The 25,368-nt window shown below is 30.8% G+C and overlaps 1 protein-coding gene across 1 annotated transcript; it reads right to left on the bottom strand.

Annotated features, from left to right (window-relative positions):
• Positions 1–4,867: 4,867 nt before the first annotated feature.
• LOC129981447 (uncharacterized) lies at positions 4,868–9,053 on the bottom strand. Its single transcript, XM_056092287.1, has 4 exons — positions 7,779–9,053; positions 7,473–7,664; positions 6,451–7,332; positions 4,868–4,924 (listed from the first exon to the last, which is right to left on the bottom strand). Exons 1-4 carry the CDS (start codon positions 8,325–8,327, stop codon positions 4,868–4,870), a joined length of 1,680 nt encoding a protein of 559 aa, XP_055948262.1. The 5' UTR covers positions 8,328–9,053.
• Positions 9,054–25,368: the final 16,315 nt, after the last annotated feature.

The following is a 25,368-nucleotide window of genomic DNA, read 5'->3' as shown; positions in this document are numbered from 1 at the left end:
AGGAAATAATTTTATATTTCAAGTTTTAAATCTGTCTGCGAAATATACATTCTATGTCTATGGAAAAAATTTTAAGAAATGAATAAAACTATGATTCCAAGGATTTTAAATCCTGAAACTTGTTCCATATACAACTCTCAGTCTTAAAATGTTTTTTCCCCCTGTATATTTCTGATACCATGCAGTTTCTACTGAACTTGATCTGTTAAAAGAGTTTAATTATGAATTTTAAAAATTACAGTAAAAATGTATTATTTACAATTTTATTATATAGTGTTATGCTACTGGACCATTAACATATTTACTGTGGCTCAGACTGTTGTTTTGAGGAATAAGATATGTAATAGCTTAAAAATGAATAATTTTTTTCACATTTTCTTCCCTCAAATTTCTAAAATCCTTCAATAATATAATTACAAACTTGTATGATAAATGTATACTTGTATATTTCTAAAAATTCTCATCAAAAATGGTATTCAAAGCAAATAAAATTATTGTAATGATTATCACTACCACTGCTTTTGCCATACACAAAAATTGTTATTACTAATAATGTTCTATATTATTTAATGGTGTTTCTCATTCTGAGTGTTGAAAGAAATTAAAAAGTAATGAACATATATATATATATATATATGTAGTCTCTTTCTTAGTGATTTTATTAAAATTTTATGTTATTAATATAAACATTTTTACAAGACAATTATTGATAGATGTGCTTATGAGAATATATTTTCTAAAATTAAGTCCCATTTCTGTTATTTGTTAGCATGTGTGCAGAAGTTTTCTCTTAATATTTCACCTTTCTTATTTCATGCCATACCATTTAGAATAGTACAGACATATAAACTTAGTTACATTATACAGAAATAAAAGAGGAGTAATGATTTTTTGCCAATCTTCCTTGCATACTTCAGGTAGCAAAACATATACCAATATAAATCTTTAAATAAAGTATTTTATAGATTTTAAATTTAAAAAAAAAGACACCTCTCATAATCATAAAGATACATTTCTTTCTTTTTTTTATTGGTTCTTTTATAATATATAACTAAGTATCATTTGATGTAAAGTAAACATTTTTTTTCATTTAATATATTATATATTTACATACTATTAAAATTATTTTACTGTCAGATAAGGAGGAAGCACAAGATTTATCCCTTTTGATCCCTTTTTTTAAAAAAATAATATCTATTATAATAATAATAAAGATGAATGAATGTGTGTTAACTCTCTACAGCCCACATCATTTGACCTACAGTGTCAAATATGAGATATAATTGAAATTAAGTACAACCAATATCCTGACAAATCAGCCATGTTGGCAAAGACATCAAATAAATAATAAAGTTGACAATTTTAAATTCCAACATGATTTTTTTATTGGCTAATTTATTACTAAATTTAGATGAATAAAATCACACCTTTTGGCATTTATACTTTATTTACATGTACTTGATTTTACAATGATCAAATTCTTATTATACATTAATATTTAGAGTTCTAAAACATTATCATTTCAAATCATAAAATCTCAGTTTATGATTGCAATATAAATATTTACTGATATATAAACATTTATAGGTCAAAGAAAACTCCAAAGGCATTGAGCTGACTATAACTATCAAATTAATAAAAGATATTTTAAGTTACAGAAATCCTTTTCTTGCATTCGTTCTTCTAAAAAATATGTTTCATATTTTATTTCATAGATACATGTTAAGAATTACATTTTCCTAGATTTAGTTTTTTTGTGAGAGTTAACCTATTAATTTCAGCTTTTGTTAACATAACAAAACATAGAAAGATCATTTTTTTTTTTCATACAAGCATAATGCATTTTTGTATACAAACATATTGTTGAAACACATGTTTAAATTATTTAAAAACTGACTGAAGATTGAAAACAATTATTTTTTGTTGTAGTAATATTCAAAGGTTATTGCCAAAAACAAAGACAACAACAAAAAAATATCTAGAAATAAGATTAAGAAAGTGAATAAGGCTTTTAAGTTAGCTGTTAATAAATAAGTTTATAAATAACAAAACTAAACAAAACAAAATGCAACAATTTTAATAAAAAATGATTACATTTTTAATTCCTATAAGAGGATTATTTCAGATGCAAATGAAAAACACTTTTAATTGAATTTTCATTTCCTATTACTCAAAAAAATTTACAGTACATTTCAGCTTACATTAAATAAAGCTTTGCATATTTAAAAGGTTCTTGAACATACATGAAAATTAGTTCTCCATTCCAATTTCAATGCAGAATTGATTACTTCAGCTGAATCTAAAATATTAAAAGGAACTTTCCTAAAAGTTAAAAGCTTAAGAGAAAGCTAGAAAATATCTAGACAATCACTTAAACCTAACCATTGGGAATGTTATTCCTTTATTAGAAGACAAAATAAATAAAATGGGATTTTTAATAATATAAGCAACAACATGAATAGTTAACAATTTTTTAAACTCTTCAAAGCACACATTTCAATATCTAGAATTCACATCATAATCTTTTAATTTATATTACAGATTTAAATTTCATATACTTACTAGGAAGTCAGGTTCTCCATTCTTACCCCAATGCAACATTGATAATTCGCATTTGATTGTTACTGAAACTGAAATAAACAAGGAATTTTCCTAAAAGTTAAGAGCTTAAATGAAAGCCAGAAAATGTCTAGACAATCACCTAAACCCAACCATTGGGAATTTTATTAATTTAAAGTTTAAAGTTAAAGTTAATGGTGTACAGTTCAATTCCCATTTTTTTAAAATTACTTAAAGAAATGTAGTGAGCATACAATGCTGAAAATGTGTATTTAAAACAAAACTAGCATTTTAAAAATTTAAGCCTGCAGTTATTTGTACAAGCATTAATGCTCTAAAAGCAACTATATCAAAATTTTCAGTCAATGATAAATTGTTTAATTTTTGATACACATAGTAGCTAATATAAACACCACAATTAAAATCATCTATTTGTTTTACATGAGGTGGAAAAACAATCTGCCAGTGGCTATTTGAATTAAGCGAATTATTTAATACTGTACACCAACGGTTTATTAATGTTGAAGTATCCTTATCTGGCTTATAACAAAGTGGGTCAAAACATTCAAATATTTTATTTTTCAAATTAGCTATAATTAAAGTCCAATGGGAATTTAAATTTACAGGAATTATAAGAAAATCAAAATTTGCTATTTCTTGAATCCAAGGAAATTGAAGAATGTTTTTTTGATTAAAAATCAAAAGAGAGTGTAAAGATTCTACAGCTTTGAAATTTGTGAATCTTCTGGTTAATACAAAATTAAATGCATCAATGACTGAATCGTATAGCCAACCTTTTTTGAAATTTGATGATATTGATTTAAGATATTTTTCTTCTTTGATAGTAACAAATGGATCTAAAGATTTTAACATATAAAATGAAAGATCAATATTATTAATAGTTAATATTGTAGCAGTAGGATTTGTGACATTAAACTTATTAAATCTATGAAACACATCAATATTAACACATTCAGAATTTTTAACATTAAAGGATTTTAAATCTGTCTTGCTCAGAAAGATTATTAGGTTCATCAAGAAGTGCTTCATTTAATTTTTGCTTCTTATTGCAATTTTCACGGGCCGAGCAGTTCCTTTTTTTTCTATGAGAAGTTTTAAAAAACTTAATCTGTGGATTAATTTTTTGATTAGGTGCAACATATAATTTAGGTGTAACAGAAGCCAGATTATTTTTAAGATTCAAAACCCCACGCATGCCAGCTACTAAATTATTCAAACAACTAACTACATTATTTAGCATGATTTTTTTAATCTGTGGAATTTCTATTAATTCTAATATTTCCGAACATAACTTTTTGCACTCTGCCTCCTTTGATCTGCACTTCTCATTAGTAGATAACATGTTATTTAATTTTTCACTCAAAATATCAGAATTAATTGTAATACTATTTTCTTCATCAAATTTATAAAAATCCTCATTTGTGTACATATTAGGTTTGGCAGACATTAAATGAATTTTATGTATGTGCTTGCACAAATTGCTGAAGTCTTCACAAGAGCAATGATACAAATGACTGCACAATGCCGCACAATTAATATTCGTACATTTAAAGCTGCAATGATCCAATAAAATACAAGCATCTGCAATTTTTCTTACTACATATATCTTTCCTTTTACAGATTGAGATTTAACCTACCAATGATTGTCATATTCAATGACATCTGTATTCTGAATCTTTACAGCCCTGTCATGTTTCTCTTTAACAGTTTTAGTGAACTTGGAATGAGTAGGAATATTATTAATAACATTACAAGAATATTTTAAAAATCGATCCCTTTCCATTTCCAAAAGAGTTAAAACAAGATCATCTATTCGCCTATTATACTTACGCTCAAGATATATTGTTTTTAACTGATTGTGAAAAGATTCGCAATAATTGTTAGTATTAGTATTACCATGTGGAAATTGTCTAAAACAGGTTGCCCATAATTCTTTTCTCCCAGAATAATTTCTAACAAAATAATCAATAAAATTTCGGCATTCATTTGAATTGCTGTCGATAAACATTAAAAGTTTATTTTCAAAATTTATTTCAGACACTTCCTTCATTATTTTTAATAACTCATCTAACATTTTTTGACGGAAAAACTTATCACATACTTTTGAAGATAACTGCCTTTTCCAAGCGCGAAAAACGTGCCATTGGCATAGTAGATGCTTTATATTTGGACCAAATACAGAATTAAATGCTTTAAAGGAATAACCATCATCATCAGTCATTACAGTATTTACATTCAGGTCAGGAATTCGACAATGTAAACTTGAAAATAAAGCAATTAAGGTATATTAATCTAAATCATTAGTGATAAAATGTGCAACTGGATAACCTTGACCATACTCATCCTGAACATGCAGAGAAAGAAGATAAAAGTCATAAAAGTTTGTGCCATGAGTTGCATCAATACAAAGAATTTTATCTGAATGCTTAACTAACATATCTTTTTGTGCTTTAGTCTGTAAACCTAATGCAAAAGAACTTTCATAGTTTTGCAAATTATCTAAATGTGCAGGGCCCCAAATTGTTTTCGACTTCTGCAATTTAAAAATTAAAATAGGATTGTATGGCTCTTTCCTTAATTCCTCTACCATACAAGAAACAGACATAGCATCATTGGCTGGCTGAATTGAATTGCGTAAGCGCCTTAAATAATTATGTATAGTTTTACGAGATATGAAGGCTTCCTTTGTAGGAAAAAAATTTCTATTATCTCGACATCCTACATCACCACGTAATAAACTTACAATTTTTGAAATGGGAAAGGAAAGTAATAAGTAAGATTTAATTAAATCACGTGAACTTTCTTTAAGGGGGTGATATTTAGTGTTCTCGTAACTGACTTGATGGTTATGAATGGAATAATATGTAACCAATATCAAATTCTTTTGTTCACATACACAGATCTTAACAGGACAACTTATATTGAAAGGAATTACCCCCTTTTTATTTTTACGTTTACCGTTTCGCTCTGCTCTTGAATTAATCCTTGATTGATATGACGGATGAAAAAATTGACAAGAATAATAATAGAATGTTTTCTCACCGCATATTTTTTTCCCAGTTGATTTTTTAAAATAAGTATGAGTACCAACAGTTTCAGATTCTAACCAAATTTTAAAACTTGAAATAGAATTGAAAGAATAAGTTTTGATGTTTTTAATGTCATGCACAACATTAAGATGCTTATTTAAATTCCATACACTAACATAAGCTTTATCACATTCTGTGCAAAAATACAATTCATGCTTCTTGTCACCAGTACATCTTTTTGTGTGTTCATTAAAATATTCATTACCACTATAAAATCTACCACACTCTAGACACAACTGGGGAGAATTTTCACATTTATCAGTTAAATGCTGATTATCTAAAGTTGTTTTGACTGGCACTAAACATAATTTGGGCTTTTTTACAATTTCTGCTTGAGAGCTAACACTAGCCTCCAATAAATTATTACAATTGCTTTTTGGTAAAACATCACAAATCTTTGGTTGACAGCGTTTTAAATGATTTGCAAAAAAGGATCTCGAGGAATAAAATTTTAAGCATACCTCACATTTTTTAGGGTAAGTACTCTTAACGCGTTCTACACATTTATATTTTCTTAAATGCTTTGAAAATGATGACTTGGACATATAAGTTTTCGAACAAAATCACAAGTCTTTGAATATGAGAAATTTTGAGTACCTCCTCCAGTGATATTTATTTTTTTTAAATTTAGAGCCAAAACTATATCTGTCCTATTTTCTTCTTTACAATCATCTAGTAACCCTGCAAATTTATTTGTTGTAGGAATACTGCAAATAACATTTCCATAGATATTTTTGTCACATTTTGAAAAAATATTTTTACTTATCTTAGTAATTCTTGCCTTTCCAAGTTTGTTAGAAGGACATGCTGGCCGACACTGGGCTGGGGAAATGCGAGAAGCTTCTGGTTCAGAGTGGACTGGAGATGCGCGAGCAGGTTCTGGTTCAGAGTGGACTGGAGATGTGCGAGCAGGTTCTGGTTCAGAGTGGACTGGAGATGTGCGAGCAGGTTCTGGTTCAGAGTGGACTGGAGATGTGCGAGCAGGTTCTGGTTTAGAGTGGACTGGGGATGTGCGAGCAGGTTCTGGTTCAGAGTGGGTTTGCAGAGTGCATGCAACAACTGACTGACTGCATGTTGGAAGAGAGGAAACAGCAGCAGGTAGAAATGGTGGAACAACAGGTACATAAAATGGAGGATAGGACACAGCAACAGAATGGAATGGCACGAACTGAACCATAGGCATATAAGAAACAATAGGTATAAGAAATTGAACATGACCAGTAGGAGGCACAGGCAGAGAGGCTGGGAGAGTAGGAGGCACAGGCAGAGAGGCTGGGAGAGTAGGAGGCACAGGCAGAGAGGCTGGGAGAGTAGGAGGCACAGGCAGAGAGGCTGGGAGAGAGCGAGGCACAGGCAGAGAGGCTGGGAGAGAGCGAGGCACAGGCAGAGAGGCTGGGAGAGAGCGAGGCACAGGCAGAGAGGCTGGGAGAGAGCGAGGCACAGGCAGAGAGGCTGGGAGAGAGCGAGGCACAGGCGGAGAGGGTGGGAGAGAGCAAGAAGCGGTTGAGACTGCACAAGCTGAAACAGATGGTCGTGCCAAAGGCCAAGAAGCAGGATGTTTAGACCAAGATGATAAAAATGAAGATTGCCTTGAGGAAGACAATGCAGGAAACTCAGTAGAATCCAAAATGAATTTAGGAGCAACTGATTGGCATTTTTGATCCTGTAAAAATTATTTAAGAAAAATGAATAACAGGTCTTTTAAAACTCTGGACATTAAAAATATCAATATAAATTATAAATAATCAGATAACAGATGCATTTATATTATATATATATATATATATATATATATACACATACCTTTTGAGAAGCTGATGGAAAAGAAGAAACATATGAAGGAACTGGGTCAACAAAAGTTGGTACCTCGCTACAAGGCACAGCAGCACCATGTGGCCATGATGATGAAAATGAAGGCTGATCACAGGAAGGCAATGGAGGAAACTCCAAAGAATCCAAAATATATCCCGAGGTGATCAACTGGCAATTTTTCCTCTACAAAAGTTAAACAAAAGTCAAAATAAATACAAATATTTTTCCAACTTTCATCAGTACTTAAAAAATAAATATTATTATAAATTCCATATAAACAATAATATTCATACATACCTTTCGAGATGCATTATCTGAAGAAATGCATTTCTTTAAAAACCTACAGAAATAATTGGCCAAGCGAAGATCACCACTTTTATTAGGATGTAAACCATCTTTTCCCAGGAAACCAGACCAGGATGGCTTGTTAGAACTGCAAAAGATAAAAGCATCTTCATTATGGCACAACTTTTCTAATGCTTTATTTACAGCTACAATCTTATGTTTTAAGATTTTTATATGTTCAACAGTTTTCCAGTAATCATTTTCAAAGTAATTAAAATCTCTAGGAATGATACTGGAGAAAATAATTCTTGCCTTTGGATTGACTCGTAAAATCTCATTAGCCAGTGACCTATACTTTTGAAGTATTATTTCTACACTATCAACTGATATGTTATTGGTGCCCACATGCACTAAAATCCAATCATAGTGTTTCTTTATTTTAGAAATTCTACTGGTTAACCTCTCAATGGTTGTTCCTCGGTAAAAAATAACATCCAAATCCTCAGATAAATGCTCTTCCAAGCGTTTAATCATCGAATCTCCAATCAAAAGAATATTCATTGTGACACAGTTATATATTCTAAACTGATTTCCTTATAACAAATGACTAATAGCAATAAATATCTGAATAATATGCACACAGATAAGCTAATCCAAGATCAAATAGAGCAAAGTCAATACAATACTGAGATATTTCCAAATTCTACTAGCTACCACATGAATGATACACTTTCTACTGTAAGACAATAAATAACTAGTCACTAAAAAACATTTCTATACAATGTACTCAAAAAAATTTATGAATGACAATAAATAAAATGACAAAAGCACTAGTAAAATTCCTCTCACTATTTAACCCTAATTAACACTATAATTAAACAAAAAAATATGACAAACAATCAATGAGAAATAAATATTTAAGGCTATGCAATTAAATTTAGATACACTTATTACATGAAAAAACAAAATATCAAATAACACTAATCAAACTCCTCGTTTACTCTTAACCCTAATTAGTACGTTTACTATTAACCCTAATTAGCACTATCTTAAAAACAACAGTTTTAAGTAAACGAAAAAAATTATTACAAATTTTCTTAAAGAGATTAAATAAGAAAATAAATAAAAATAAGGCCTGTAAGAGTTTTCTTCAAAGTGAATCACTCGCTGACAATCGTTAATCCTTCTTTCCTCTTAAAACAAAGAACGAATACTAATGAATCGGCACACTCAGTGACAGAATGACTAACACGTTATGATAACGATAAAGGTGGGTTCACACGAGGCTTTTTATTGCGCGCAAACATTGTCTATCTACTGTTGTCCCTCTATTGTCCCCGTGTGAACAGTTGCGACAACGTGTCGGGACAATGGCTAGTTGTCCCGACGGGACAACCATTTGCCATTGTCCCGTTGCAGTCACGTGATTTTCCTGAAGTAGGCGTGACCTTCTATTGCCGGCAATAATAAGCCTCGTCTGAACCCACCTTAACAAACTGCGATTTCGTTTTATAACCTCGGTAGGACAACTCCGTCACTTTTGGCAGCGTGCCAATAGTTTTACTACCGGGAGTAAAAACCCAAATCGTGTAAGTTAACTTTTATTTTTATTTTTTGCAAAATGTTGAAAAATATGGCTGAAATATTTTTTTAAAAATTGATTGAAAATATAAGCTTAATTTATAAGTTGAAACATTTTTATTATTAAAAAGATATTTTTAAAACTTTAACTTCATATAAAAATCATGTTGATGCAATAGTATTTTCGGAAATTATCGCGAAAAAAAGCTACAAATTTTGCTTAATATTTAATTAAATAAGAATCTAATTAAAAATTTAAAAAAATCGCTCCGAGATGCACAATTCCGACCTCCAAGGCATGTGCCGAATTTGGTAGCTGTAGGTCAAACGGACTGGTCTGTAGCGTACCAATACACACACGCACACACATTCAACTTCATTATAGGTACTAGCCGCCTTTGGCAACCAGCTGGCTCGCTGAGATATTAATGTTTTTTTTTATTAAATATTTTATGTAACTTGGTCTCTTAATAGCTTCTTTAACAAAATATTTTTAAGCTTCAAATTTTCAAATTTTGATAGCCATAGAATTCACTCATGCTGTTATGAATACCTTAAACTGTACTGCTCATTGTACTATGTATCTCTCTCTAAAATTTTGAATTAAAGTGGAAATGATTACAAAAAAGTTTTCCAACTCAAATGACTTTGAGATAGAAAAAACAAACAAACAAACAATAAAAAAAAAAAATTTTTTTTAATCGTTTATATATATATATATATATATATATATATATATATATATATTGTTACGAATTTCCTGCGATGTGCTTAGAGTAAATTCAATAAGCAGAATCCTTTAAAAAAAAAAAAAAAAAAGCTATTTATTTAACGAAGACTGCGCATTCAATAGCTCAGTCACCAGCCTACAGCTTGCTTGCTGTCTAAGGCTCCAATCCAACTCCTAGCTTGATGGTTGGGTTGACGGGGCGCCTAGCCCTGGCAGGGGCTTATCCCCGGTAAGGAGAGACTTCACAGTGCTTTGCTGTCTATACTTTGCCGTGGCCGTCTTCGACGAAATTTGGAGATGACGAGTGTCAGGACTCATTGTGATTGTCTGATATTAGGGTGAGGGTGGGGGGGGGGGGGGTACAAATCCAACTCCTAATCTTTCGTGCTTGTTTTTATATGCTCTCTGCCGGAAGTGACGTCACTAACAGGAAGTTATGTCATATTAGAAAAATCCAGAACCTTGGAGAGAATTCAAGAAATCAGGATCCCTCTAGAAAATCCTCTCTGTCGCCAAGGTTTCCAACTTCCGTCGCCAAACTTGGCAAAATGTCGCCAAATTTGGCGACAAAAATTAGTTGCCTAAAACATCGCCAATGAGCCAATATCTCGCCAATTTGGCGACTTGCTATTGAAATACAATGGGATACATATAACATTCATTATCATAAGACAAATTACACCAATTTACAGAATTCGTAACAATATATATATATATATATATATATATATATCGACACATGCGTAATCTGATAGCCACTCGATTACTTAAAACCGGTTTAAACTGGTTTTACACGAAAAAAGATTCTGGCCTAGAGAAAAAATTTTAGAGCTTGATTGATTTTTAGATGGTCAAAAGCCATAGCTTTTCTAAATGTTGGTGATTGCGAAATATGAGTCATGTGAGAACATGAAGTTTTTCTGTCGGATTGATACCACGTGACTTTAAAAAAATTATGTTCTCACATGACAATTGAAAATTTGTAATAGCAGATTTCACTTTAAAAAAATGAATCCTTTGAAAACAAAAAAGTTCGGCATTGAAGTCTTATGTACACTATAGAGAAATTATCATAATTTTTGTCTCCATAATTAATATCTCCAAGAATTATTCCACAAAAATTTCTCTCATTCATCATAAAATTAATTTTATAGTTTTAGTTTCAAAAGAATTTAAATGACTTCAATAATAAAATTTTATTTTGTTTCGATTTATAAATATACTTCAAAAAATTATGAAGTCTAAATTTTAGACACTCTTTAGGGCATAAGGTATCATATTCTGTGAAATATTCTTGACGTTCCTACTTTTAAATAAATAAATAAGTATTTCCATCTTCGGCGATCAAATCTGTCCGACTTAGGAAGTTTTGAATATTACAATTTCATACCAATCAATATATTTACAATCTTAAACTAATCAGTCTTAAGGAATCCTGAATGCTGATCGGTATATACTTTTTCAGACGGTCAATGAAAGGTCTAAAACAGCCCGTTTTTATAGAATAGTGATATTCAAACTTTCATAAATCAGTCAGTTTTAGTAACTGAGTGACTGATTTAGTTGACTGGAATGCAACTCTTTTTATTTAAAATATAAGTGTCTCAAGGTTATTACTTCAAAAAGGATTCATAGGAGAGAAGATGTATATAAAATTTTAAAAATTTTTAATTCATCGGATCATATGTCGATTCAAATTACATGAAATATAATTACTTACATTATTTAGACAGCTTTATTAGTAGATATATGTCTATTACTAAAGATTTACAAATTAGCTGTTGGGCTCTGATTAGAGTGGATATCATGTATATATTTGTAGTAAAAGCTTATAAGCCAGTTAACAGCTACGCTACATGAGCAATTGCTTTTATATTGTGGTCATATTACTCGGCTGCGAACCACAAGGTCCCAGGTTCTATCTTCGCTCATAACCATCCACCACATTGGTGACCCGGACCTGATCATTCGTACAGCTGTTGTGGCAATCAATCTACCCACAGCAAATCAAAGTCGTCAGACTCACTTGGCGCAACAGCAACCACTTACCCACACACGCTCGCCATAACGCTTGGCGCTACTCAAATGGGTACAGTCGCCGGACCTGATTCTCAACAGCCATATCGTTCGTCTCACCTCCGACTCACTGGAGGGAGAGTCTGTAGTGAAAGCTTATAAGCCAGTTAACAGCGACGCTACATGAGCATGCTTTTGTACATTACTCGGCTGCGAACCACAAGGTCCCAGGTTCTATCCTCACTCATCGCAAATCCGCCACATATGAAACCATGTTTGCCTTAAATAAAATTGATTTATTAAATTATATAGATACTGTAAAATATCATAGAAGATTTTTGTCTTGCATTTTTTTTTTTTTTTTTAGAAAAGATCATATTTCATATTTATTTCATTTCATACAAGCACTTGGTGAATATTACACTTTTCTAGATTTAATTTCCAGTAACAGTTGACTTATTTTTTTAATGAGAGCTTTTGTCAATGCAATGGCAACACGTTGATAAAAGTTAAATTTTCCCCTATGTACGATAAACCTGCTCGTGGAGGTTAAATTTTATTTTTAATTTGTGCGGAATAAGTTAAAAATTATGGTTAAAATATTTTTTTAATTCGTAGGAAATAGAAATTTAATTTATAGGTTACAGCTCTGTTAGCATTAAAAAGAACTTTTTTTTTTTTTGAACTTTAACTCGAAGTAAAATTATTTTTGTGCGATTATATTTTTGGATTTTATCGCAAGAAAACGTCGAAGTTACAAAAAATTCATCCGGAGGTGCACATTCTAAGGTATGCAGGTGCCAAATTTGCTAGCTAACGGCCAAACGGTTTGGCCTATGGATCGCCAATACGCGCACACATTCATCTTTATTATTATAGATAATAAAGATGAATGTGCAGGTTATATTGATAATTGTATTGTCGCTCTTTAGTGAAATCAAGTCTATTTTAAACAGCATTAAAAGTATTTCTAAATTTAGAGCTCAATTACAAGTAGTTAATGATCCAACTGATAAGATCTTTATCCAAAAGAACTTTTTTTAAAAACAACAATGCTGCATTACTTTAATTTTTGTTGCCCTCTTTGTTTTGCCCTTGAAAAAAAAATGCTTTTTGCAACTATTGCGGAAAAAAAATTGTGTTATTATTGAGAATTATAAGATTGCTTTGGTACATTCGTTCTCCCACTGGTGTGGTCTGGAAGATTGGAGAGAGGGTTCCAGCTCAGATGTCGTTCTCATCATCTGACCACGGTTCAAAATTATGAGGTCAGTCCCAAAATAACCCTAGTGTTGCTTTAAAGTGGACATTAATATAAATAAACCAAACTAAACATTTTGACTGATTGTCTATAGCATATCAACCTGACTCTGAGAACTGGATTTGCAGATCAATTTAATATATAAAAATCTCATGTCACGGTGTTTGTGTTCTAGTTCGTACTCCTCCGAAACGGCTGGACCGATTTTCATGAAATTTTTTATGTGTATTTGGTAGGTATGAGATTAGGTTGTAAAGTATATTTTACAACGCTAGGTAATTAGGGTGTCCCTATCCACGTTCAACGTACGATGAGGAGATCAACGCTTGCTTGAAATCATCACCAGCATAGCGTAATGTTGAAAAAGTCCAGCTAAAAATAAACACACGCATCCAAAGGCTACAAGATCCATCTGCTGACACATTCCCAATTGTAAGATATCGGTGATGGAAAAGTTGCTATCTATGAAAAGACTGGATGTATAAAATTGTCCACTAATTTCTGCACTATCATTGATTCGCAAAATGCTCTCATTAACCGCATATTTTCCGATGTACGCACACAATATATAAATCACGCGTAGCTGGCAGAAAGAGCCATTTTGGCATCAAAAAATGTGGACGTCGATAATTTAAACATCAAGATACAGCAGTCGTTGTCAAGCGCCTTGGTATCATACAAACTGATCGATACAGTTTGCGATGCTAAAGAAGCTGTAAATTATCCATCAGAGTTTTTGAACTTATTGGATTTCCCAGGCATGTCACCACACCTTCTACGACTGAAAGTTGGATCGCCGATTATTTTACTTCGGAATTTGAACAGACCATGGCTGTGCAATGACACGCGACTGGTCATTAAAATATTGATGAAAAACGCTATCGAAGCCACCATTTTGAATAGCAAATTCCGAGCCGAAAATATTTTGCTGCTTGGTGGCTGGATCAGCAGAGTCTGGCACTCAGTTTTGCAGGTCTTCAGTTCGAGGTTCAAAGCCGACAAATGTTTTTATATATTTTCCTTTTCTTTTTAGTTTATTTTAATCAGTTTTCTCAGTCATTCCTACAGTTAAAAGGAATTAGTTGAAGTCATATACGTCAAAATTAGAATTTAATTTCAAAAAATTTCTATATTTATTCGAAATATTAATATTCGAGTTCACGCACATGCGCAGAATTCATTCGTATTCTTAGCATTGTGATTTTAGACCAGATTGACACCGTAAATAAAATTTTACTGGACAGCCGTAATGAGAATCTTAGACCTTTCAGAAGCACTCGGATAACGAGGCTTGGTGGCAGGATTTGTAGAAAGTGGCATTTAGTTTTGCAGGTCTTCAGTTCGAGGCTCGAAGCCTACGGATGTTTATATATATATATATATATATATATATATTAATTTATTTTAGTCAGTTATCTCCATCATTCCTAAAGTTAAAATGCATTATTCCAAGTCATATACGTCAAAAAGAGAATTCAATTTCAAAAAATTTCTATATTTATTCGAAATTTTAATATTCGAATTCACGCACATGCACTTAACTCATTCGTATTCTTAGCATTGTGATTTTAGACCAGATTGACACAGTATATAAAATTTTACTGGGCAGCCGTAATGAGAATCTTAGATCATTCAGAAACGCGTTCGTTACGAGGCTTGGTGGCTGGATCGGCAAAATGTGGCGCTTAGTTTTGCAGGTCTTCAGTTCCACGCTCGAAGCCAACAAATAATTTTATATAGTTTTCTTTTTTTTTTATTTATTATTGCCAGTTTAATCCCTCATTCCTACAGTTAAAATGAATTAATCCAAGTCATATACGTCAAAAATAGAATTTAATTTTTAAAAAATCCAAATATTTATTCGAAATATTATTAGTCGAGTTCACGCACATGCGCAGAATTCATTCGTATTCTTAGCATTGCTCTTTTAGACCAGATTTACACCGCAAATAAAATTTTACTGGACAGCCGTAATGAGAATCTTAGTTCTTTCAGAAACGCTCGGGTTCCGAGGCTTGGTGTTTCTATCGACCGAGTGTGGCACATAGTTTTGCACGTCTTCAATTCGAGGCTCGAAGCCAACAAATGTTTTTATATATTTATCATTTTTAAAAAAAAATTTATTTTAGTCAGTTTTTTTTTTTTTTTTTTCATTCCTACAGTTAAAATGAATTATTCCAAGTCATATACGTCAAAAATAGAATTTAATTTCAAAAAATTTCTATATTTATTCGAAATTTTAATTGTCGATTTCACGCCCATGCGCAGAATTCATTCGTATTCTTAGCATTGTGCTTTTAGACCATATTGACACCGTATATAAAATTTTACTAGATAGCTGTAATGAGAATCTTAGACCTTTCAGAAACGCTCGGGTTACGAGGCTTGGTGGCTGGATCGGCAGAGTGTGGCACTTAGTTTTGCAGGTGTTCGGTTCGAGGCTAGAAGCCGACAAATGCTTTTATATATTTTTCTTTTCTTTTTTTTTTAAAATTTATTTTAGTCAGTTTTCTCCATTATTCCTACAGTTAAAAGGAATTATTCCCAGTCATATACGTCAAAAAGAGAATTTAGTTTCATAAAATTTCTATATTTATTCGAAATTTTAATAGTCGAGTTCCCGCCCATGCGCAGAATTCATTCGTATTCTTAGCATTGCTCTTTTAGACCAGATTTACACCGCAAATAAAATTTTACTGGACAGCCGTAATGAGAATCTTAGTTCTTTCAGAAACGCTCGGGTTCCGAGGCTTGGTGTTTCTATCGACCGAGTGTGGCACATAGTTTTGCACGTCTTCAATTCGAGGCTCGAAGCCAACAAATGTTTTTATATATTTATCATTTTTAAAAAAAAATTTATTTTAGTCAGTTTTTTTTTTTTTTTTTTTCATTCCTACAGTTAAAATGAATTATTCCAAGTCATATACGTCAAAAATAGAATTTAATTTCAAAAAATTTCTATATTTATTCGAAATTTTAATTGTCGATTTCACGCCCATGCGCAGAATTCATTCGTATTCTTAGCATTGTGCTTTTAGACCATATTGACACCGTATATAAAATTTTACTAGATAGCTGTAATGAGAATCTTAGACCTTTCAGAAACGCTCGGGTTACGAGGCTTGGTGGCTGGATCGGCAGAGTGTGGCACTTAGTTTTGCAGGTGTTCGGTTCGAGGCTAGAAGCCGACAAATGCTTTTATATATTTTTCTTTTCTTTTTTTTTTAAAATTTATTTTAGTCAGTTTTCTCCATTATTCCTACAGTTAAAAGGAATTATTCCCAGTCATATACGTCAAAAAGAGAATTTAGTTTCATAAAATTTCTATATTTATTCGAAATTTTAATAGTCGAGTTCCCGCCCATGCGCAGAATTCATTCGTATTCTTAGCATTGTGCTTTTAGACCAGATTGATACCGTATATAAAATTTTACTGGATAGCTGTAATGAGAATTTTAGACCTTTCAGAAACGCGTGCGTTACGAGGCTTGGTGGCAGGATCGGCAGAGTGTGGAGCTTAGTTTTGCAGGTCTTCAGTTCCACGCTCGAAGCCGACAAATAATTTTATATATTTTTCTTTTTTTTTTAAATTTATTTTTGCCAGTTTTCTCCCTCATTCCTACAGTTAAAATGAATTTTTCCAAATCATATACGTCAAAAATAGAATTTAATTTTAAAAAAATTCTATATTTATTCGAAATTTTAATAGTCGAGTTCACGCACATGCGCAGAATTTATCCGTTTTCTTAGCATTGTGCTTTTAGACCAGATTGACACCGTATATAAAATTTTACTGGACAGCCACAATGAGAATCTTAAACTCTTCAGAAACGCTCGGGTTACGATGCTTGGTGGCTGGATCGGCAGAGTGTGGCACTTAGTTTTGCAGTTCTAGGGTCGAAGCTGACAAATGTTTTTATATACTTTTTTTTAAATTTATTTTAGATGTTTTCTCGATTCTATTCTATTCTCCCTAAAAGCAAAAGGTGATGCCTCTAAAGCGAAAAATCGCCAATTTTCTGTCAGTGCATTTTGAGACTTCAAAAACCCCAAACCAAAATAAAACCAGTTCACTCATGATTATATTATTATTGATATTGTTCAAATCCTTTTGAAAATAAAATTAAAAACTGAATTTCATGATGAATTAGAGAAATTTTAGTTGAATAATTTTTTAATTAGTACATAAATTATGAAAATTATTTCATAGATTTTAATGTCGAACTCAGTTTTTGGTATTTATATTAATGTATACGTACACACTTGAAGTTTTTTTTTTTTAATTTTAACTTTAAATATCCAATTTTTTCACAGTAGGTCAATTATATATGTTTAAACTCATTTCAGCTAGGAAAAAATCTATTATACTAATTATTAATTAATTAAATAATATTTAATGAGCTAATTAGCATATTTTTTAAACATTTTTTAACTTCTTAAAATGAGTTTAAAAAACACTCAAACTAGAGTTTTTAATGAAATTGTCATGTATGCCAGGTAGACCGAGAGACGATACGATTCGTTTTACATACACGCAAAGAACATTTATTAGCATTAAGATACACAGGCACGAACGAGCATAACAGCAACTACACCGAACAAGTGCCGGCGTCCTGGCATAGGGGTAGCGCGTCTGCCCCATGATCTGGGCGTCCCGGGTTCGAGTCCCGGTTTGGGCATGGTTGTTCTTCTGTTGTTCTATCTGTGAGATGTGTGAATGTGCCCTCCTGTAAAAAGGGGTTGTGCAAGCGAATGAGTGATGCGTGAGTGGCAAAGTCGTACTCTTGGCCCTAGTTGGCGCTGCTATAAAAAATAAGAGACGTTCCCCCTCAGGCTTAAATCGCTGTCCTCGTAACAGCGGGCTTGTCAGTGGCAAGTGCCATAAGAAACAAACAAACACCGAACAAGTACAATACGAAGAACTACGAAACTCAAAAAAGGTAGGGAAGCACGCGCGCGTCACACAGCCTGGAAGGTTCTCTAATCTGGCTGTTGCCAGATACATAACAGTTCCTTTCTCTAATCTGGCCGTTGCCAGATACATAACAGAAATTACCCTAAGAAAAATAATTATAACTCGAGAAATATTCCGAATATTGACAACATCTTGGTATCGTTTGAAATCTAAAGATTCAGAGAACATTTTGAAGCAATAAAAAAAATATTCGATATTTTGAACGATTTTCGAAGTTTCAAGAGTTAAAGTTCAAGTTAAATTGAAAAAAGCCATGCTTGGTTTCATAAAATAAATTTTTAGAATGTTTGTAATTTTATCATTTTCACTTTAATTTAAAGTTGAAAGTTTACTGGTGCTGACAGAAAACTAGAGAGATATACATAATACAATGAACAGAAAGGCTTAATGCGTCCATAATAGCATGAGTAAATTGTAAATGACCATTAAAATTTGAAGCTTAAAAATATTTTGCTGAAGAAGCTATTAAGAGTCAAGTTATATAAAATATTTAATTGAAAAATTTATCATGCTGACGAACCGGTTGGCCATGAAAGGTGGCTAGTTTATAAAGAAGACAAATTTGTGCTTGTGTGTATTGGCGCTCTGCAGGCTAGCTCATTTGACACAGAGCTACCAAATTTAGAACATTAGAAGGCGAGAATGTGCACCTCGATACGATTTTTTGTTTGAAATGTTAATTAGAATTTTAATTAAAAAATTAAGCAAAATTTTGTAATATTTTCAAAATAATACCAGAAAATATTAAATACAACAATGATTTTTCCATCGCCTTAAAATTCAAAAAATTATCTTTTCAGTAATATTTATTATTTTGCTGTATATTTTACTTCCTATTTTTAATGAATTTTTAAAAATATTTTAAGCTTTTTTTTCCAATGGGAATACAAAGATACGTAAAAATAACGAATATTAGTAATACATGCATAAAAAGAATAAAATAATAAACACAAGAAATTAATAAATGTTAAATATATCAAACAATAATGCAAAAACGTGTGTATTTTGAAAGGAAACTAAAGCTAGTGATAAAAGTCTCTTGTAAAATTAAAATTCGAATTATTATCGATGCTAATATAAAAAATAATGAAATATATAAAATAGTGAAATTAACTTCTGTCCTTAACAGAAATGATTATTGGTAAAGAAAATTTCAAGAAAGCTAGCAATAATTTAGTTAATTCTGAGAAAAATTATCAAAGATTTAAATTTGTATATAAAATACTAATAATATGAAACAAGCTAGAACCAAATATTTAAGTCATATTGAATTTTATGATCAATTAGAGAAATTTTTATTGAATAATCCTTTGAGATATTGCATAAATTACACATAAAAAAATAATCTGTAATGCAAGCAAGACAAGATTCTATTTTCTGTACTCATATATTTTTTTTTTTTTTACATAAAAAAGCCCTTTTTGTTTTCAGCAAAAAACGTTTTTGTATCAGTTGATTTTTGATGATTTCAGTTTCAAATTTAAATTTTAGGGAAGGTGACGAAAAATAAGGGAAATGCATAATAAAAGGAACAGAAGGGTGACTTTAAAAATGGTATGGATTATTTGTCTCTCAAAATGTGAAGCCTAAATGCATTTTGCTGAAGAAGTTATCAAAACATTGTAGATAAAATATTTAATTGAAAATGTTAGCTACCATAAATCTTTGATGAGCCAGTTAATCACCAAAAGCAATTGTTTAATAATGAATAAAAAAAGATTCAATTTAAATAATTTTCCAAAGAAATTTAATTAAAAGTTTTCATTCACAATAGGAATTTTCATCAAAATAGGAATAGGAAATCTTGAAAAGTGAATTCATATTGGATTTTTCTGTAAAGGAAAAAGAAGCTTCCCAAATAGGGAAAAGGAAGTCAAATCGAAACGAAGACTGCATTGGCAACTGATTGGTCAGTATCTAATGAAGTTATACCGAAAAATTTCCTGAAGGATGCGTCAGGATTTGAAGGCAAATCTTTGCATTCTGTTCCATCATTAACATCCACGCTTCTGGGATAAACGCTTCTTTGATGTCTCTGAAGTAAAAATACCACTGATAACATACAAAGTGAACACTACATTTTTTTTGAATGAATTACAAGATACTTTTGCATTACCTTATCCTTATTTTCTGTAAAATCTTGCATATTTATTTATAAATTTGGATGGATTTTATAAGTCTGGATACCGAAAAATTTCCTGAAGGATGCGTCAGGATTTGAAGGCAAATCTTTGCATTCTGTTCCATCATTAACATCCACGCTTCTGGGATAAACGCTTCTTTGATGTCTCTGAAGTAAAAATACCACTGATAACATACAAAGTGAACACTACATTTTTTTGAATGAATTAAAAGATACTTTTGCATTACCTTATCCTTATTTTCTGTAAAATCTTGCATATTTATTTATAAATTTATCGCAAAAATTGTTTTTTAAAGACATTTTTATTTTCTGTCCATGCTTCTTCCAGGTTCGAATTACCCTTGTTAGCTGAACAGCCACCTTATATTCATTTTTTGAAGAAGAGAACGATTTCAAAGAAGCTTCTAGATCTTGGACATATAAAGACTTAAAAGATTAATCAGTTTCTATCTTATGGTTCCTTGCGCGCTATGGCGCATTTTTTTTTTTTTTTTTTTTTCCCAAAATTTATTTAAGTCTGGAAAGGAATTAGGATAAGTTATAACGTTTTTCATTTATTAAAGATAAGGTTTTTGTTCATTGAACTGTCCAATTATAATTTCTTCTCCCGAAGAAATGTATTATGAATGGATAGTGACATATAGAAAACCAAATGTGGGTTCTTTTATTTGCGTTATCAATGAGTAAGATAGTCATGATAAAATAGTCAAGGTTTAAATATCATTCTTGTTTAAGGAATAGAAGTAAATCGTTTTCTAGCAGTTCTATGGAAATTCTTCCTGTTCCAAAGAATGGAAAATATAAAATCTTGAATACTACCGTTTTGGATTTTTATGATCTGTCATTTTTTTGAAAGGGAAAGGGCAAAATTGCTTTATCGAAACAAGGTAAATCCGGTCTATCAATTTCGATATGTGGAATCTTCTCACAAAGGTAAGCATTAGCAAAAAATAAAGAATTGTTAGTTTTATTCTTATGTCTTCATCAAAAGAAAGGAATATTCTTTCGGTAAATAGCGAGTCTGAAAAAATGTCACTTAGCTAAATTTTTAATTTACATAAAATTTTTCCAATTTTATGAAAAGAAAATGAATTGAAAATACCTTCGGGCTAGAATTTTTTTAAACTGTTAATCTCTATTTCTTCCATATGTGTATTTAATTTTGTTTATATGAAAGAATTATTTTCGTGCCACTTCGAATAACAATATGTACATTATAGTATTTGTCTGTCCTATTTATTTCAAAATTTGATTCTGTTATCTTGACGAATAATTCCTGTCCGTTTCGAAACTAAACCAGTGGGATTGGTCTTCCCGAAACCTTCTTGAATGTTCCTAAGTGAAAGTGCTATCTGGCTCCACAACCACGCCATATATTTATATTTAAGACCATAGCCAAGGCCATACACCCTAAAAGTACTCATTATTGTTCTTAATGACCCATTCTTAATGAAATTTTTATGTATTATAGTGTAGGCAACTGAATATACATTCTGAACGCATTTTTTGGGGGGCGAATTAAAATTTTATATAAAATGATAGTACTAATTACAAAGCCAAATAAATTTCATTTGTATAAGTCGCTGTGTTTATATCTGTGCGAATGTCCAAACTGAAAAGTGTAATTCGGTAAAAGAAAGTTACTAAAATCTTTCAAGTCCTTTGCATTCTGAAGTTGTCTACTCGGTCAAACTTCTTATGAGTAGAAAGCTACTCGTACAAATTTGATGCAAGGACCGTATACCAAATTTCTATTTTCCTCTAATTTTTCATTTATCAAGTTCAGACAAATACAGTTTCAAAACTTTTTCTGACTGGTGTTGGTCTAAACATAGTGTTTGAGGTCGAATTTTTTATGCTAATGATATTTTATGCTTCATATACGATAAAGTAAATATCTTAATAAATTTGTAAGTATTTAACACTGCGTCACTCCATTCTGAACTTCTTGGCTTAATTTAGACATTTGGACCCCAATGCTTATGCACTCCAACTAAATACGGGTGTAAAACGGAATCCTTTAGAAACCTCGGTAAATTGGTTAATAAGCATTTCGGGGTTTTCGAACCTTAATAATTTTAAAGTCTTAATCAAACAGAATCAACAAGGATGCTTATTAAAAATTTGATAACATTAATTTTAATTTATCTATTGTAGCAAATTGTCGAAAATAACCCAATATATTCAGTAATGAAAAATGTGTTTAAAAGCAAAGAGCAATAAGAATTGCATAATTATTATCGCTTTTCAAATACTTAAAATTTTTGAATTACTGAAATAAAAATATGCATTTCAATAAGATGACAATCTTTTCCGAAAAATTGATTATATTACTCGGTAAATCTTTAGTTTATCAAACTCATTGACCGTCGTATTTTTCTCTTTTTAAACAAGTTTGTAAACAAAAGTCGTTGGAAACGGAAATGTTATAATTTTTCATAATTATATAAAATGCAATTCGTCATGCAGGGTCGTAAGTGACTTCGAAATTTCTAAACTTGATCTGATTTTTAAATTTTATGTCGAGTCTATTTTCTGTAATTTTAATTGGTGCGGCCATTAGTTTTCAGCCGAATGCATCGAAATTAAAATGGCGGGAAAGTTAAAATTATCTTTGACGTTAAAGTACAAAATAATGGTAATTTTCAAATATCTCCTAATTTTTTTAAAAGTTCAACGAGCAAATCGGCTAGTTAATCACATTTCCAATAGTCTGTTAAAAGAAATTCATAGAACTGATAACGTATCTAATATTTCAACAACATACAATTTGAGCAAGAACATATTGACTTCAAATTTCTCGTATCTTATTTTAATAACTGACTTGACAAATAAAATCTCAAGCCATTTTGCTTTAAAATAGTGAAGTCCAACTCTTACATGTAATGGATTCGATTTGTATTTCCAGGTTGTGAAACTCGCCTAATTTAAATTTATATTGTGAAATTCGTAGTGGGTTGCACAATTTTTTACTATTAATATACACCTTTATTCAAAATGTTTTTCCATATATTCCGCGATTTTATTTTGTATTTTCTGTCGGTATGTTAATGCTTTTATAATTTCGCATTGTTTTTATTTATATTGGACACTTTTGTGTTCGTTATTACTTAGTAAATTTCAAATTGTTTTTAAAATTTATATATTCATTTTTCATAATGATTAATAAATCTTTTGTAATTATTTATTACTAGCCGCCTTTGGCGACCAGCCGGTTCACCATTATTATCGCTCGCTACAATTTTCAATTAAATATTTTAAGTAAATTGTCTCTTAATAGCTTCTCAAACAAAACATTTTTAATCTTCAAATTTGATAGTCATACCAAACTTATACTGTTGTTTAGATCGTCTCGTTCAATTTACTATATATATTTTCCTAATTTGTTGTCATTTCCGGTGAAACTTCAACTTTAATTTAAAGTGGAAATGTAGAGATTGCAATTAATATAAAGATATTTTTTAATGAAACCAAGCGTTTTATTTTATTTATCATTTTTATTTTTATTTATTTATTATTATTAATGAATATGAGTACTGCAAACAGAATCGCTCGGTATTTAAGTCTTGTGTGAACTACAGAATATTTTTCATAATTTATGTAATATCTCACAGAATTTCAACAAAAATTTCTCAGATTCAGCATAAAATTCAGTTTTAAGTTTTGCTTTCAAAAGGATTGAAATGAAATCAATAATATTTCATTCCGGCCTATAAATATATTTCAAAAATTATGAAGTCTAAATTTAATGCAGTAAGGTATTATATTCTAGACATACCAAATTTTAAATAAATGAATGAATGTTTCTATTTTCCATGATCAACTAAGACTGATTTATGAAGTTTTGAATGTTAAAAATGTAGAAAAACTCAACATTTTCATAATCTTAGGCCAATTAATCTTGAGAAACCTGCGCGCTGATTGGTGTATTTTCTTTGAAACGGTCGATGGAAAAACTAAAATTATCCTTTTTTATTGAATAGTGAAATTCAAATTTTCATAAATCAGTCGGTTTAAGTGATTGATTTAGTTGATTGGAAATTAACTCTTTTTATTTAAAATATTAGTGTTTCAAGAACATTTTGTTGTTCGGGATTTCCACAGCAGAAGCTTTATGTAAAATCAAAAATTCGTTATTTATTAGAGCATTTATTGGATCAAGTTACATAAAATATAATCATTTTCCATTTAGACCATTTTAGAAGTCTGTGTCTATTACTAGAGGTTTACAAATTAGCTGTGTGGCCCTGATTTGAATGGATATCCTGATCATATTAAACAAAACTTGTCTTAAAATAAAACTGATTTATTGGATTAATAATATATAGTGTAAAAGAACATAAAATAATTTTTCTTGAATTTATTTTTTAGAAAAAATAATATTTCATATTTGTTTCATTTCCTACAAACACGTGCTGAAAATTATATTTTTGCAGATTTCATTTCCAAAAAGATTTAATTTATTTTTAATTGGAGCTTTAATCAATGTGATGGCAACAGTTTGAAAAAAGCTAATTTTTCCCCGCGAATGCGAAAAGTGCTCGTGCAGCTAAAATTTTATTTTTATTTTGTACGAAAAAAAATGTTGAAAAATATCGTTAAAATATTTATTTAAAAATTAATTAAAAATAGAAATTTAATTTTAAGGTTAAAACATTGGTATCATTTAAAAGATAAATTTTTGATCTTTAACTTGATTTAAAAATCTTTTTTGTGCAGTAATATTTTCGGAAGTTATAGCAGAAACACGCCAAAATGTCGCTTATTTTTTAAATAAATAAAATTCTAATTAAAAATTCGAAAAAATAACCCCCAGGTGCACATTCCCGGCCTCCAAGGTATACACGTGCCAAATTCTGTAGCTGTTGGTCGAACGGTCTGGCCTGTAGAGCGCCA

This window comes from Argiope bruennichi, chromosome 8 (genome assembly GCF_947563725.1).
Source record: "Argiope bruennichi chromosome 8, qqArgBrue1.1, whole genome shotgun sequence".
NCBI lineage: Eukaryota > Metazoa > Arthropoda > Arachnida > Araneae > Araneidae > Argiope > Argiope bruennichi.
This window is presented reverse-complemented; position numbering and strand designations above follow the sequence as displayed.